General features: G+C 44.8%; 1 protein-coding gene across 1 annotated transcript in view; it reads left to right on the plus strand.

Moving 5' to 3' along the window:
- Nucleotides 1–5,730: 5,730 nt before the first annotated feature.
- Nucleotides 5,731–17,998, plus strand: part of PCCB (propionyl-CoA carboxylase subunit beta) — a 45,993-nt gene continuing 33,725 nt past the window's right edge. Inside the window, exons 1-8 of the mRNA XM_044289902.1 lie at nt 5,731–5,933; nt 6,511–6,630; nt 12,114–12,182; nt 12,316–12,372; nt 13,300–13,413; nt 13,798–13,908; nt 16,873–16,981; nt 17,625–17,745. Coding sequence (XP_044145837.1) covers nt 5,745–5,933; nt 6,511–6,630; nt 12,114–12,182; nt 12,316–12,372; nt 13,300–13,413; nt 13,798–13,908; nt 16,873–16,981; nt 17,625–17,745 — 890 coding nt within the window. The 5' untranslated portion in view covers nt 5,731–5,744. The remainder of the gene's footprint in view (nt 5,934–6,510; nt 6,631–12,113; nt 12,183–12,315; nt 12,373–13,299; nt 13,414–13,797; nt 13,909–16,872; nt 16,982–17,624; nt 17,746–17,998) is intronic.

Below are 17,998 nucleotides of genomic sequence, written 5' to 3' on the forward strand. Positions count from 1 at the left end.
AGATTTTCCGTTGATTAACTTCTTGCCTGCTCTGATGACGTTTTGTGCACCAGCCTAGAGCTACAGGAGGGAGCAGTCCTGCCCCTGTACGCGGAACATCACTGAAGTCTGAACTGTGGGCTGTGCTTGTTGGAGGGACGAGCCATGCCACCTGAGAATTGGGTCCTCACTACTGATGTCTGCAGGCTTAGCTGTCTCCTCAAGCTGGATCCATCCTTTCACACCTTTAGAGACCCTAAAGGGCCTACCAGCTCTCTTCTCCATGATTCCGTCCCAAAACACCACTCCACCACCTCCTTGCTGATGTTGCAGCCTTGTCGGGATATGGTGGCCATCCACCGTCGATCTGGACCATCCAGGGTTGCACGCCACACATGAATGAAAATTTTGGTGGCCAAATAGTAGGTTTATCCACAACTACAAGCCTTTGGAGGATCCTACATCTTGAGGTTCGCAAGACTCCAGAGGCACCAGCAGCTTTAAATACCTGTTTGCTGCTTTGTAATGTCATTTTAGCAGCTGCTCTCTTAGGCCTCATGCACACGACAGTATTTTTTCACGGTCCGCAAAAACGGGGTCCGTAGGTCCGTGATCCATGACCGTTTTTTCGTCCATGGGTCTTCCTTGATTTTTGGAGGATCCACGGACATCCACGGACAGGCTCCGCCTGGTCGTGCGGAGCCAAACGGATCCGTCCTGAATTACAATGCAAGTCAATGGGGACGGATCCGTTTGACGTTGACACAATATGGTGCAATTGCAAACGGATCCGTCCCCATTGACTTTCAATGTAAAGTCAGGAGTCCCTTTACTTTCACACTTGCGTTCATATAATGCAGATGGTGGCTCCGTTCAGAGCGGATCCGTCTGCATTATATTGTTAAAACATTTCTAAGTGTGAAAGTAGCCTCAGACGGATCCGTCCAGACTTTACATTGAAAGTCAATGGGGGACGGATCCGTTTGAAAATTGAGCCACAGTGTGTCATCTTCAAACGGATCCGTCCCCATTGACTTACATTGTAAGTCTGGACGGATCCGCTTGCCTCCGCACGGCCAGGCGGACACCCAAACGCTGCAAGCAGAGTTCAGGTGTCCGCCTGCTGAGCGGAGCGGAGGCTGAACGCTGCCAGACTGATGCATTCTGAGCGGATCCGCGTCCACTTAGAATGCATTAGGGCTGGACGGATGCGTTCGGGGCCGCTTGTGAGCCCCTTCAAACGGAGCTCACAAGCGGACACCCGAACATTACTTGAAGCGTCCCCATCACCATGCGAACGCCTCTATGTTAGAATATACTGTCGGATATGAGCTACATCGTAAAACTCAGATCCGACAGTATATTCTAACACAGATGCGTTCCCATGGTGATGGGGACGCTTCAGGTTAGAATATACAAAAAAACTGTGTACATGACTGCCCCCTGCTGCCTGGCAGGTGCTGCCAGGCAGCAGGGGGCAGACCCCCCCCCCCTGTTTTTAACTCATTGGTGGCCAGTGGGCCCCCCCCTCCCCTGTAGTTAACTCGTTGGTGGCCAGTGTGCGCCCCCCCTCCCTCCCTCTATTGTAATAAAGGAATTGGTGGCAGTGTGCGCCCCCCCTCCCTCTATTGCATTAACATTGGTGGCAGTGTGCGCCCCTCCCTCTATTGCATTAACATTGGTGGCAGTGTGCCCCCCCCCGCCCCTCCTCTTCCTCCCTCTATTGTTTTAATACATTGGTGGCAGTGTGAGGCCTCCCCTCTCCCCCCCCCCAATCATTGGCGGAGTAGAAGCATCATACTTACCTGGCTGCTGCGATCTCTGTGTCCGGCCGGGAGCTCCTCCTACTGGTAAGTGACAGGTCTGTGCGGCGCATTGCTGTCACATACCAGTAGGAGGAGCTCCCGGCCGGACGCAGACATCGCAGCAGCCAGCAGGTAAGTATGAATCTTCTACTATTGCTAAGGCTAAGTAACCATGGCAACCAGGACTGCAGTAGCATCCTCGTTGCCATGGTTACCGATCGGAGCCCCAGCGATTAAACTGGGACTCCGATCGGAACTCCGCTGCCACCAATGATCTGGGGGGGGGGGGGGAGAGGCCGCACACTGCCACCAATGTATTAAAAGAATAGAGGGAGGAAGGGGGGGGGGGCGCACACTGCCACCAATGTATTAAAACAATAGAGGGAGGAAGGGGGGGCGCACACTGCCACCAATGTATTAAAACAATAGAGGGAGGAGGGGGGGGGGGAGGTGCGCACACTGCTACCAATGTTAATGCAATAGAGGGAGGGAGGGGGGCCGCACACTGTGCCACCAATGCTATTATTACAATAGAGGGAGGGAGGGGGGGGGGGCGAACACTGTGCCACCAATGTTATCATTACAATAGAGGGAGGGAGGGGGGGCGCACTGGCCACCAATGAAATTTAAACTGGGGAGGGAGGGGGGTCTGCCCCCTGCTGCCTGGCAGCCCGGATCTCTTACAGGGGGCTATGATAGCACAATTAACCCCTTCAGGTGCAGCACCTGAGGGGTTAATTGTAGGGATCACGGCCCCCTGTAAGAGATCGGGTGCTGCCAGGCAGCAGTCATGTACACAGTTCGTTGTATATTCTAACTAGAAGCGTCCCCATCACCATGAGAACGCCTCTGTGTTAGAATATACTGTCGGATCTGAGTTTTCACGAAGTGAATACTCAGCTATGAAAAAGCTTTTATGCAGACGGATCTTCGGATCCGTCTGCATGAAAGTAACCTACGGCCACGGATCACGGAAACGGATGCCAATCTTGTGTGCATCCGTGTTCTTTCATGGACCCATTGACTTGAATGGGTCCGTGAACCGGTGTCCGTCAAAAAAATAGGACAGGTAATATTTTTTTGACGGACAGGATACACGGATCACGGTCTCGGCTGCAAAACGGTGCATTTTCCAATTTTTCCACGGACCCATTGAAAGTCAATGGGTCCGCAAAAAAAAACTGAAAACGGCACAACGGCCACGGATGCACACAACGGTCGTGTGCATGAGGCCTTAATCTGAAGAAATTTGTCTGGCAGAAGCCTTCCTCATTGTGCCTTCCTCTGCACAAACCCATCTGTGCTCTGAATCAGCCACAAATCTCTTCACAGTACGATGATCACACTTACGTTTTTGTGAAATCGCTAATGTTTTCACACCTTGTCTAAGGCATTGCACTATTTGATGGTTTTTGGCAACAGAGAGATCCCTTTTCTTTCCCATATTGATTGAAACATGCGGCCTGCTTAATAATGTGGAACGTCCTTCTTAAGTAGTTTTCCTTTAACTGGGTTCACCTGGCAAACTAATTATCACAGGAGATTGATTTCAGTGATCCAAAGAGCCCTGAGATACCATCCATGAGTTTAATTGAAAAACAAAAAATTACATCTTTATGGCACTTAATTTCAATTTGCACAATAATTTGGAACATTAAATAAACGTAAGGAGCAGCAAGATGTAAATGGCCGAGGAGAGCAACCAGAAGAAAGAATGTCTGGGTGAGGTCAGTATTAGTAACTACTGGAAAGAGTTGCAGCATGAGAGGATCGATCTAAGTCATCTAAGAGAACAGACAGGGCAGGGGAGGAGAAACGAAGTCTTAGCTGACACCCTCAGATCGTCATTGAATGTTGTTACAAGCACCCACAGCTCTGCAACTGCATGTAAACAATGGGGCCAGAGCAGTACTAGCCATGTGTGTAAATAAAATGTATCTTTTGCTAGACCTTACTTATCTAATGTATATATTTCTGACCATCAAGTTTGCAGAGTGTAATTTTTTTCTGTAACTCGGGCAAACCCTTTCAAGTTTTGAAATCTATAAAAAAAACACAAATATTAAAAATTCTAAACATCCCTTTTCCCATTTATCATATAAAAAACTAAACATAAAAAAAAAATCTCTATTGCCAAGTTTGTAATGTCTTAACTATTAAAATATCATGTTATTTATCCTTTTGGTGAATGCCATAAGACAGAAAATGTCCATGGTCAGAACTGCTGGTTGCTTTTAGTCACCTCACCCAAAAAACTGGAACAAAAATTCAGCAAAAAGTCATATGTATCCCAATATGGTAACAATAAAAACTGCAGCTCTCTTTTAATTTGGGAGACCTGTGCACCTCTTAGGGCTGCTCACATCTCATTTTAAAAAAAAAGAATGGAAACGTATGCAATTTTGTGGTCATCTATCCTCTTTTTTAATGTATACATTTGACGGATGTGCATACGTTTCAATACATTTGTATCTGTTTTTTTTAACAAGAAACGTGTAAATTTATGTGAAACTTTTCTTTTTTAAATAAAAATTTTAAGATTTGAAGTCATTATCTGAAAAAATGGATACATTTAACAGAAGGAATTGTATTATCTTATGTTTTCATCCATCTTCCATTCACGGCAAAAAAAGAACGTTTCTATACCCTGCAAAAAAAAAAAAAGGTATGCACTTTTGAACTAAATTATATTGTTTGCCTAATTATAATCTATGGGTACATCAAGTTTCTGTATGTTTTTTTTCAGTTTACAAACACATCCGCTTGACGTACAACAAAAACGAGATGTGAACAGCCCCTTAGACTGTGCCATAGCTCCCAACCATCCTGGATCCGGTGGGACAGTCCTAGATTTTAGTGGCTGTCCCATGGTCCTGGAATGGCTGAGGTATGTCCCAAAGTCAGCTGTCTCTGCATTCATAGGATGCAGAAGGGGGCACATCTGGGCATAGCACACGTGTATGGGGTAAATCTTGTATAGCAACTGTGAAGGGGGCATATCTGGGCATAACTACTATGAAGTTGGCACATCTGGGCATTAGAACTGTGAAGGGGCACAGTGTGAGCATTGGAACTGTGAAGGGGCACAGTGTGGGCATTACTGCTATGTGTCAGCACAAAGAGGGAATAATTACCACGTAGGGGCATTAAGGGGACTGGGTGTGTATAGTTATGCTTTCTGTAGTTAGGAATATCCACGGCACTCCAGGTTTATTATATGCAATTACTTTTATTAATAAAGAAGATGTACTTACAATACTTAGTTTTCCATACAGTGTAGTTATATCCAGGAGTAGAAAATATTGTAAATACATCTTCTTTATTAATAAAAGTAATTTCATATATTCAACCTGGATCGGCGTGGATATTCCTAACTACAGATCACTTCTCTCACACGAGCACCTGGACTACGGAAAATTAGCGTGCAGACCTCATACTCTCACAACTATAGTTATGCTTTCGGCAGAAGCGCGGCCGAGTATGAAATAAATTGCTGCACATATTGTCCCTCTTTACGATTTTCAAAAGTTGGTTGGTATGCTCCACTACAATAAAAAGGAGATTAAGAGTACAACTGGTCCCATAAAAACAAGCCCTCATACAGCTATGTCCACAGGAGGCGGGGGAGGGGGGTTAGTAATTAGCTGAGCCCTGTCCTCTACAGCCTCTGGCTTCTCTCCTCGAGGTTTTCTAGGTAAATGTTTATATCATATTTTGAAGGGTCATGTGACGCCCACAATGAATGGTCAGACCGCTATATGCAGCTCGCCATTGGTTTCCGGTGCGTCACCTGTCTGCACTGGGTTCTGTGTTCTGATTGGTCCGCAGTCATCTGGCGCGCCTCTGATTGGCCGGTTATCCTGTACTGCGCTGTTATTGGTATACTTTTTCACATTGCTAATTATGATTGGCTGTTGAAGCTTAGTGATTCCTCATTGGCTGGGCACCAGGGGAGTTGTCATGGCGGCCGTCCACGGTGTCTCCCGGCTCTTGGCAGGGCTTTTAAGTCCTAGCGCCCGGTGGGCGTCCCGAGTGCCCGGTCGCTTGTACTCGGTTAGCCACTTGTCAGTGCCGGAGAGAATAGAGAAGAAGCGGAACGAAGCGCTGCAGGGCGGAGGACTGCAGAGGATAGAGGCGCAGCACAAGAGGGTGAGAAGGGCACGGTGTCACCCGGCTGCGCGGACTGCCTGTAGGGGTCGCACTTTCCATTAGCTGTGTGCACCTGAGCGCAGAGGATTGTGTGTGTTATCTGAGGTAGCAGAGCCGACCTCGTGGATGTAGTGCGAGGTCACATAGGGGAGACTGTGCAGGTCTGGACTGGCTGCTGCTGCAGATGTCATTATATGGTCACTGGCAGATCCTGGCTCCATGTGAGATGAGCGGCGCTGATTATACCTGGCAGCCTCTTATCTCGGATCTGCATACATTATTGCATTCCACTACCAGGACCATGGTGGCTGTTGCGCCTCACTGCGACTTTTACGCTGCTTCATACTGGACAGTGGAAATCCACTTGTGGCATCTCTAACGTACATCTGGCGCTGCTTATCTCCTAAGATCTACAGGATCAGACGGATGAAGCAGTGTGCCCAGTCTTCTGCCCCATACAGGGTGATAGATTGGGCTCTATTGGGGCCCCTTCACGTTACGCCTCTGTGTACCGCCCCCTATTTATTCCTCATTATCTGCATTACTTATGAATGTATGACGTTTGTGTGTCTTCCAGGGGAAGCTGACGGCGCGGGAGAGGATCAGTCTTCTGCTGGACCCCGGCAGCTTTGCAGAATATGACATGTTTGTGGAGCACAGGTGTGCGGATTTCGGAATGCAGGAGGACAGGAACAAGGTAAAATGTCCAGGGCAGAGAGCTGTCATGGCGGCCGAGCTGCGCACATGTGGGCATAGCACATCTACATCATGTGTCTGTCCTATGTTTATCATTAATGTTGGGGGGGGGGGGGGGAGGGTTAATACACAAGCAAAAAATAAATTAAAAATAGTATACCTTGATGGATAAATGTGTTTTTTTTTTTTTTTTTTTTTTTTTTTTTTTTTTACAATACAACCGTAAGGTGATGGATGCCACGTGGAGGTCAAACGTGGGACTAACACATGATGTGAACACAGGCTAAGGGTACTTTCACACTTGCGGCAGGACGGATCCGACAGGCTGTTCACCGTGTCGGATCCGTCCTGCGGCTATTTCGCCGGACCGCCGCTCCGTCCCCATTGACTATAAAGGGGACGGGGGCGGAGCTCCGGCGCAGCACGGCGAAAGGCCGCCGGACTAAAATGACTGCATGTCAGGCTTTTTAGTCCGGCGGCTTTCACCGTGCACCGCCGCGCTGCGCCGGAGCTCCGCCCCCGTCCCCATTATAGTCAATGGGGACGGAGCAGCGGTCCGGCGGCACGGCGAAATAGCCGCAGGACGGATCCGACATGGTGAACAGCCTGTCGGATCCGTCCTGCCGCAAGTGTGAAAGTAGCCTTAGATGAGCAGAACATGCATTCAACTGACCCCTCTACCGCCTTACACGTGCACACTCAGCTGAGCATGTATGTGTTTCCACCAGTTCAAGCACTGACCTTTGGAGCCAGAACTACTGTGGAACAGCTGATTGGCGGGTGGGGTGTCGGGCCCTGTCAATCAGAAAATGATGACCTATCAGTATGACTTTTGGGAGGGATCAAACCCACATGGGGGGATATGCAGCTCCATCCTGACCTCTGTCATGTCAAGCTCAGCAATCAGGTGGCGAATCTTAAAGGAACACTCAACATACTTGACCTAACATAATGGGGTCAGTTATCAAACTGGTAAAAAAGTAGAACTGGCAACCAATCAGATTCCACCTTTTATTTTCCAAAGGAGCTGTGAAAAATGACAGGTGGAATCTGATTGGTCGCTACAGGCAACTGAGCCAGTTCTACTTTACACCAGTTTGATAAATCTCTCCCACTGTCTCTAGTACTCTACATATTTGACGTGGCGTGGTCTAGTGGTCGTAGGTTGGACAGGTAATCCTGTTTACTATTCAGACACTGCGGCACGCTGTGAGAGTTGTGGGGAAAAAAGAAAATCATTTCCCAGTTTGTCACATTTTTATGCCAAAACCACATTGGCGTAACCTGTTACAGACACCATGCCAATGGCTTTAAGAAATGTGCCTCAACGACTGACAAGGGATTGCTACTTTCATGTGAAAAAAAAAATGGTGAGCAGGACATTATTTTTGGTAGATTAATTGAATAAATCTGACTTTGGGCACAGTGACACTGTTGCGGCCATGGATTGCAGGGGCATCACAGTGTAGCGGTGATCCCATAGAAATGAATGGGGCCGCGGTGTGACTCGCATGTTTGCAGAAACCCCGACATGCGAATCGCAAAATATTCAACCCTGCTGAATTTTTTGGCGATTCACATGTCAGTAGCTCCAAAAAATAGCGACACCACAACGCCGTTTCAAAGTCTCTTCCTCCAGGGGGATGGAAGGAGGAAGCGTTAGTCTCGGGTGCCACTGTGGTCTGTATCACTATTTTGGGACTTCGCATTATCTGCACTCGTTTGTATTCCCTTTTGGTCTTTTGCGTATGCTTTGTCCTGATGAGTTCCATACCGCGCTGTAGCCCCCTGTTCTATGCGGTAGGGATTCATTCTCTGCTTTTATCATGGAGTATTTTTATCAGATGTTATAATAAAGATCACGTTGTTGGATTATCTTGACATATTGTGTGGTGTCGCTGTTTTTGGAGCTACGTGTGGTGCACGTACGACGCCATATTGTGGTATTGAGCCCAGTTTATGTAGGTGTAGTAGATTGGCATGTCACTGTTACAGCAGACATGCGAGTCTCGCTGTGACCTATGGGAGCACCACTACACTGCGATGCCCCTGCGGTCCATGGCCGTGTAGCCATACTATAATCCAAATGTCACGTAAGTGTGCCACATTTTGGCACAGAATTCAACCCAGTTTGTCCTTAGACACAATAGTAAATCTGCCCAGAGCGTTTCAGTCTTCTAACAGCTTTTTGAAGAAAAAAATAATAATTCCACATACGATTAAGGGTGCATTCACATGACCGTAAGTGTTTTGCTGTACGCAAATTGCAGATCCGCAAAACACGGATACCGGCTGGGTGCGTACCACATTTTTCGGACCACACATGGCCAGCATTATATAGAGAATGCTTATACTTGTCCGCAATCTGACAAGGACAAGAATAGCACATGCTCCATATTTTTTGCAGGGCCGCGGAACGAAACAACGGATGCGGACAGCACACTGTATGCTGTCTGCATCTTTTGCGGCCCCATTGAAACGAGTGGGTCCGTACCCGTTCTGTGAAATTGCGGAACGGATGCAGCTCCATTTTTACGGTCGTGTGAAACTGTGAATGCACCCTAATGATGGATTTTCCATGGCATTTGACCTCACGCCTGGCTCGCTCCGGTGTGCAGCCTGCTTACACATGGCAAAGGGCAAGCTGGGCAGCAGTCACCTTTTGCACAGTAATCCAGGCCTGGGAAGAAGCGAGAAGCTGCGGTCAGGAGGATTTATGGTGCAGAAACCTCTGCTGTGGGGTTTTATGGCATATTATATAGGGTGACGTGTATTGGCAGGATTTGGATTATAGCCTCACTAAAGTAACAGTGGAAATTTTCCTCTTCATCCTTGGCCTTTTACCTTTTTAAAATGAAAAATCCTACGTGCGGGAATGGCCACATGGCTGTGTATTGTTGGACTGATCCCAGTTTTTGACTTGGGCTACTTTCACACTAGCATTTTTAAAAGTCAATGGAGGACGGATCCGTTTTCTATCGCGGCAGATTGTGTCAGAGAAAACTGATCCGTCCCTATTGACTTGCATTGGGGGTCATGCCGGATCCGTCTTGCTCCGCATCCCAGGACGGAGATCAAACTACAACATGTTGCGGTTTGCTCTCCGGTATCGGAACGCAACAAAACGGAATGGAATGCATTTTGGAGCACTCCGTTCTATTCAGTTTTGTCCCCATTGACAATGAATGGGGACAAAACTGAAGCACTTTTTTTCTGGTATTGAGCCCCTATGACGAATCTCAATACTGGAAAACTAAAACGCTAGGGGTCATCCTCTGCGTCTGGAGGAAAGAAGGTTTGTACACAAACATAGAAGAGGATTCTTTACGGTAAGAGCAGTGAGACTATGGAACTCTCTGCCTGAGGAGGAGGTGATGGTGAGTACAATAAAGGAATTCAAGAGGGGCCTGGATGTATTTCTGGAGTGTAATAATATTACAGGCTATAGCTACTAGAGAGGGGTCGTTGATCCAGGGAGTTATTCTGATTGCCTGATTGGAGTCGGGAGGGGAATTTTTTATTCCCCCTAAAGTGGGGAAAATTGGCTTCTACCTCAGGTTTTTTTTTTTTTTTTTGCCTTCCTCTGGAGATCAACTTGCAGGATAACAGGCCGAACTGGATGGACAAATGTCTTTTTTCGGCCTTATGTACTATGTTACTAGTGTGAAAGTAGCCTTAAATGAAGCCTTGATCTGATTGGTTACAGCTGCTGGTGAGGTTTTTTTCCCCCTGTTTCTGTGCCGCAATGTTGTACATTTTTACAGGTGAAACTGAAATGCAACTTAAAATTAGAATATTGTGAAAAGGTTCCATATTCTATTCAGCTAATTAGTCCACATCCCCTGAGCAAAGGGTACCTGATATAGTGACTTTGGGGTTTCATAAGCTGTAAGCCATAATCATCCAAATTATAACAAATAAAGGCTTGAAATATCTCGCTTTGCATGTAATGAGTCGCATATGTTTCACCTTTTTAAAGCCTCATGCAGACGTACGTGGAACACGGTCTGTGAGATACCGGACTGGCATTGCAGGAGCGCACAGCGTCGAAGCAACCAATGACGCCGTGCGCTCCTGCAATGCCAGTCCGGTATCTCACGGACCCTGTTCCACGGACGTCTGCACGAGGCTTAAGTGGCATTACTGAAATAAATGAACTTTGCACGATATTCTAATTTTTAGAGTTTCGCCTGTATGTGGTATCGAGGGCTGTGAGGAAGTTGAATTGCTGTAGAAGATGCATGGGGGGAATTTATAAAGTCCTGCAGACTGGCTTTATGGCATAAAGAAGAAAAAAGCACATTTTCAGATTTTGTCACATGCAGAAAAGATGAGCTAAATTTATTAAACAATATGTGACATTTGATAAATTTTGTGCAAATTACGGAAAAGCTGATTTAAGCAAAACTGACTTTAAAAATTTCCCTCATGATAAATTCTCTGAGAGCTGATTGGATATACGTATTGGGCATCTGATTGGATGTGCGTATTGGGCATCTGATTGGATGTGCGTATTGGGCATCTGATTGGATGTGCGTATTGGGCATCTGATTGGATGTGCGTATTGGGCATCTGATTGGATGTGCGTATTGGGCATCTGATTGGATGTGCGTATTGGGCATCTGCTGCTGGGAGGAAAAGGACCAGGAATGTGGCATCTTAACATGTGGGGATCCCCTGGGAGAGAAGGGGAGTCTGAGATGTCTGGTAGCGTCTTATCCCCCAAACATCCGCTCTCTGCTGAGCTGAATTATGGTGGCGTCTGGAAGATCTCTCGGCCTTTAGGTTACGACCACACCGCGCGGTCACAATGTGGTACGGTGCCTAAGAGCCGCAGCAGGTAAACTAATTAGAACCGCGCAGCCATTAACCATACAAACCGACTAAACAGCAGGGTTCCTAATCAGCTTAATTAGCACCCACTGTGGCTCTTACAGCTGCACTGTACCCAACTAAACTGCGAAACAGGTACGCCGTGTGGGCCTCGAATTTTTTTTCTTATATCATTTATCTTGGCGGTGTGTGTGTTGTGTGTTTTTTTTTTTTTTTTTTTTTTTTTTTTTTTTTTTTTTTCTTTACATTTTTTTTTAAATAAAATAAATACTCTAAGCATTCTTTTCTTGGTCTCCTCCATAGTATGCCCCAGAAGGAAAGACATATCAATAAACTGGGCCTAGAAAGCGGTCAAGAAAACCATTAATAATTAATGTTGATAATACAGCACGATCTGCAGGAGGAGCTGGGCAGATTTGTGGGAAACAACTCAGTAAAACTTGTAATGTATTCATTCACATCGCTGTCAGTACTTAGGAGTCCAGTGGGTGGTCCTGCTCGGTGATGGACCGTTTTCTCTGCACACTGATGCAGAATAGATAGTGGTCGGTCCCTGACTGCCCGCTGGACTCCTAAGCATGAGCTGGGATTTCCATGGTGAAATATAGGCGGGAGTGATGTATTTTATGTAACTGTGTCCTTTCCTTGCAGTATCCAGGAGACAGTGTGGTCACCGGACAGGGCCGCATTAATGGGAGACTGGTATACGTATTTAGTCAGGTAATCAGCACTCCTATACGTTTGTCTGTATCCAGACTTGTAGTACCCATGGCTTTCTGTCGGGTGAAGGTTTTCATCTGGATATTCTTTTCCTTAATTTGACAGTTTGTGTATTTTTTTTTTTCCCCCACAGGACTTCACTGTGTTTGGTGGCAGCTTATCTGGAGCCCATGCCCAAAAAATCTGCAAGGTAATGCACAGAAACCAGATGAACTGAACCTCTAGTGAAAATCTTAGTAGCTGCAAAAAAAAAAAAAAAAGATATATTCAGCCTAACGCTTCATATTGAAGTATTAGACACTAACGCGGTCTCCTCTACATGGGCAGAGGTGGGTGACGTCTGGTTCAGGGCATGCTTCACAAGGCATGCCCAAAAAGGAAGTTTAATAGCTGCTGCCAAATGAAGCAGCATCAGAGTTTATTCACCTCTAACCCCATTGTGCTAACAGTCCCCAGAAGAGTCCACGACCTTGTGGATATGGGCAATATAGGAATTTGTAGTATCGGGGTAAGATTCCTGTCGGGGCTGGTTCTCCGTGGATAGGATTTTAGGGAGTGGTAGGCCAAATCTTTGGGAATACAATGGACCTTCAAATTTTTCCAACCCTAATGCGGTCTACCCACCATGGTTTGGAGTTTTTGGCGAGACCTCAATATTAATTTGAGTATCTGATATCTGAATAGGTTTGTTGTACGCTGGGGCACCTCACTTTATTAGAGAAGTATATTTTTAGGGTTCACACTTTCTCCATTGGCAGTTCCATCAGATTCGATGGGTAGACTAGGGCAGCATGCAGCAGGACCTCGTTATACGTTAGTGATGTCATCGTGTGAGGGATCTGGCACTGCCGTCACGGTTTTCAGTGTGAACAGTGAATCGTTCCTTTTAATTTTTAGAGCAGTTCAGTTTTCATACAGAAACGAGTTGGTGTACTTCAATTAGAGTAGCTATGTGTAGAAGAAAACCTCATCTTCAGGCACAGCCTGTCAGTCTACAGCCCTGGGGCCACAAACCTGATGACATGAGGTCTTCACATTTTGTAATAGAAGTATGTACAAGCCCTTTTAACATTTGTAACTCATGACCATCTCAATCTTTGCTTGATTTCATCTCTAGATCATGGATCAAGCTGTTCTGGTGGGAGCCCCCGTGATTGGACTAAATGACTCTGGAGGTGCTCGCATCCAGGAGGGCGTAGAGTCCTTGGCTGGCTATGCAGATATCTTCTTGGTAAGAAACATATATTCTTTGGATTGTTGCTCTTATGATGAGACACTGACCTCAATATGCTGTTATCACCCGTAAAGCATCCCGATTTGCCCACACTGCAGGGGGATGAATCCTGTTGCTCTGTCCTCTTTGAGCATGGGCTTCTGGTAGACTGCCCAGTACCACATGGCACAATGTTATCTCACAGTGGGCCTCACCCTTTTTTACCCAACACTCCATACTTTTTACAATAGACTCCTATCACTTATATAACTCCTCCTGTATTTTGGAGGTGCTCTTCAGAAAGTAGGACACACACCTAACACAGATGCTCTAAAGAAACTTAAGACACCACATTCTAGGGAAGCATATTATGTAGTTGTAACGTATTTTCTCCATTGTCAGAGGAACGTATTGAGTTCGGGAGTTGTGCCTCAGATCTCCCTCATCATGGGACCTTGTGCTGGGGGTGCAGTTTACTCTCCAGCTCTAACGGACTTCACATTCATGGTTAAGGTAAGAAATCTTCCATCTAATTGTAACTGTTCTTTCTTTGTTACTGTCTGGAGTTTTTTTTTTTTTTTTTTTTTTACAGTGAATTTGTCATGGGGTAATACCAGATGAAAGAGTATTACCCCATTATTGGGAATGGATAAAAAAAAAAAAAAAGTTGGACGTAAGGAATAAATGCTATAGGAGAACCAATGGGAATCATATTTGGATTCTCCTCAGCAGAAGTTATCCTCAATCTGTATTCTTCACTGCATCCAATATTAATCCACGCCATTCATGATAACATTATTGTGGGGGTTATGCAGTAACACAGCAGTTCCTGGCTGGATATCTACCTCAGTATTACACCTTCTTAGAAGGGCTCATGCACAGAACCGTATGTATTTTGCGGTCCGCAAATAATATGGATGTCGTCCGTGTGCATTCTGTATTTTGCGGAACGGAACAAGTGTCCCCTAATAGAACAGGCCAATTCTTGTCCGTAACATGGACAATAATAGGACATGTTCTATTTTTTTTGCGGAACTGATATATGGAAACGGAATGCACACTGAGTAACTTTTTTTTTTTTTTTTTTTTGCGGACCCATTGAAATGAATGGTTCTGCATACAGTCCGCAAAAAAAACAGGATGGACATGGAAAGAAAATACGTTAGTGTGCCTGAGCCCCAAGTAGTGAGTGCATACGCCTACTACACAGTCTGGGCACAATGTTCATATCCATTTGTTAAAGGCCTACTTTACACTGTTCTAATGCATTATAAAAATGGATATAAATTTAACAAACACATGTCATTTCAATACCAAATGATTATAATTATAGAATGCATTGTGTCATAAGAATATTGTTTTAAATCAAGTTTTTATGTATTAGGACAACAGTTTTATGCACCCATTTAAAAATTTCCTAAAATCCTGCAGTTTGCACACTGACCACTATGCCTGATAATAGGCTGACCATTCCTGTTCTGTAAAAGTTATATATACATTTGTGCCGTGTTATACAGTAAATATAAGATGAGAAAAGATTGAGATTCCTCAGCGGCTGACACCTTTTTAATGGCTGAAAAGATGATGACACAACTGCAAGGTTTCGAGGCTACTTGGGCCTCTTCATCAGGCGTCTCTTAAGACAGTATCTGAAGATTCCTATAGTTATACACCAAAGTACATAGAAATAAGGCGATAGAGGAGACAAATGATGTAAAGCAGATCAATATGAGTGGAGGAGTCAACAAACAGTTGTAGCAATTATAGATAAGCAGTGTGACAGTTTTATTGTCCTCTAATTGTCGTTCTTGTCCATGAATGCTATGAACCCAAGAGGTCTGAGGGGCACATTCCTTAAGAGATGTAGACGGACATAAATCCATGAGACACATTAATGCCTGATCTGAGTATGTTGAAGGTTATCATGAACTTGTATTTCCAGATTCTCCTGTCCCCCTGTGATTTGCAATTCCCCTTTTAATGCTGTGCTCATGGCTGCAAAAAGTGTTTTGGAACACGTACATCTTTCCTTTCTTCTTTTATTGCGTGGCGAGGAGCTCATTCAGTTCAATAAACTCTTATCGTGGACAGAACATCAATTAGAGGACAATAAAACTTTCACACTGCTCATCTATAATTGCTCCAACAATTTACTGCTACAACTGTTTGTTGACTCCTCCACTTGATCTGCTTTACATCATTTGTTTCATCTACTTCATTATTCCTATGAAGAGGCCCAAGTACCCTCGAAACCTTGCAGTTGTCATCCTCTTTTCAGTTAGCCATTAAACGGTATCAACCACTGAGGAACCTTAATCTTTTTTCACCTTATGTTCTGTAGAGAGATTTATTTTTCAGCAGTTCTCATTATCATCACAAACAGAATTACAATGAAAGGTAACAGAATATAAATAAATAAAATGAAAATTTCTGTAAATCAGAAAATAAAGACAACATTAAAAAAAAAAAAAAAAAAATATATATATATATAGGCGATACAGTTTAAAGGGGTTCTCATATGTGTGATGCTGAAACCAGAGACGTGCACATTTCAAACTTTGTGCATTTTTCCTCAATAGCAAAGCTTATGATTGGATCTTAACCTGGTTTTTGAAAGATGTCAAAAACTGCATCAGACTCACTGAGAGCACAGCCTGAGGCTGTCCAGGCAGCTGGTAAATAAAACCCAGGCAGCATTTTCACTTCTAATGAAAGGTTTTATCCACTCTGTAGTTTTTGGCACTGGATGTAAACAGTCTCGGAATACAGCTCTTCACATCCGTAAAGCCCTGGGGGATCAGATGACATGCCGTGTGACTAACACATCCGTGGCTTAATGTTCACTCACAGCACTTGCCATCTAGTAGATTTCTTATTTTATGCATTTTCTAATTAAATGTACATTTTAAAAGCTTGTCAGAATCGGGCATCACTGACACCGGGTGACATTAAAGGGGTGGTCTCAACTGACACATTGATGATATATCGCTAGGATTTTCCAGCAATGTGAGATAGGTGCACGTCCCACCTTTGGAACTTGCAACTATTCCCCAAAGTAAGTGAAGAGGAGACGCCCTCCATTAATTTCTATGGGCCTGCTGAATACAGCTAAGCGCTGGCTCAGCAATCCCCAGCAGTGTCATTGAAGTGAATGGAGTGGTGGTCACACTTGCACAGTGCACTCTCCATATGGGACTTCCAAAAGTAGCTAAGGGCGCTCACTCAGTTCTTTTCGGAACTCCCATATAAATAAATTAAAGAACACGCCGTGCAAGTGCAGTGTTCTCCTTCCCTTTTGGAGGCCCGCTCCTATCTGACCTTGGTGGCATATGCTAGCGATATGCCACCAATGGCTCAGATGAGACAACCCCTTTAATGGGTGGAAATGCTTTATAATATACTGCTACCAATGTATTATATAAAGGCCATCTTGATAAGCCAGTAGTTCACCTGCTGTCCCTGTGCTCGTCTCCCCAGGACACGTCTTACTTGTTCATTACTGGTCCAGATGTAGTAAAATCTGTCACCAATGAAGATGTGACACAAGAGGATCTAGGAGGAGCCAAAACCCACACTGCACTATCAGGTTATTATATTTTGATGTGTAAACTTGGGTATGATAACTGTAGTAAAAGAAGCGCATCAGTGGACGTTCAGTGGGTTATGAGACTTATGTGCAGCAAAATCAGCAGCGTCTGGAGTGGGAAAAAGAATAGACGACATTGGGTTTTCATTTCTATTTACAGCCTCTTCCATTACTGAGAGAGTAAACGTGCTAAGTTAGCTATGGTATAAACCCATTACTCCTGCACCTGATTCTTATAAGGCCTCATGCACATGAACGTATTTTGTTTGTGTCTGTTTTTGTTTGTTTGCGGATAGGATGCAGACCCATTCATTTCAAAGGGTCAACAAAAAAATACAGACAGCACACTCTGTGGATCTGCATCTGTATGTGTGTTCCGTAGCTCCGTAAAAAAGATAACATGTCCTATTGTCTGTTTTGCGGACAAGGATAGGCATTGTTACAATGGATCCTAAACAAAAAATGGATGCTATACAGATGTCTTTTATTTTTTGCAGATCTGCAATTTGCGGACTGCAAAACACATATGGTCGTGTGGATGAGGCTATTTCTACCATTACAGTATACAGAAATCTCTTGGTGTTGTGGAGATTGCCTTTTAATGAATCAGGATGTAATTGGATAAAACTTGTGTATCTCACAGGGGTGGCTCATCGAGCTTTTGAGAATGATATTGATGCGTTATTAAACCTGCGTGAATTTTTTAACTACCTACCACTGAGCAACAAGGATCCTGCACCGATCCGAGAATGCCATGACCCAAGGTGAGTTTGATCTACAGAAAGCTCTTTATCACGGTGAGGCTCCACTGATCAGAAGATTTCTAGTTTCTGGCTTTGTACACCCACAACAGATATTTTCCGCTGTTGAGATGGCATACAATCTGCATATTTTACCCTTTGCATTCACATCCACATTTTGCCCCATGACCATGCTGATTGTTTTCCACGTTTTGGGTAACCCTTTACACATGCATCATACTAGTGCGAGACTAAGGGTCCATTCACACGTCCGTGT

The sequence above is a fragment of the Bufo gargarizans genome, chromosome 4, assembly GCF_014858855.1.
Source record: "Bufo gargarizans isolate SCDJY-AF-19 chromosome 4, ASM1485885v1, whole genome shotgun sequence".
NCBI classification, from domain to species: Eukaryota; Metazoa; Chordata; class Amphibia; order Anura; family Bufonidae; genus Bufo; species Bufo gargarizans.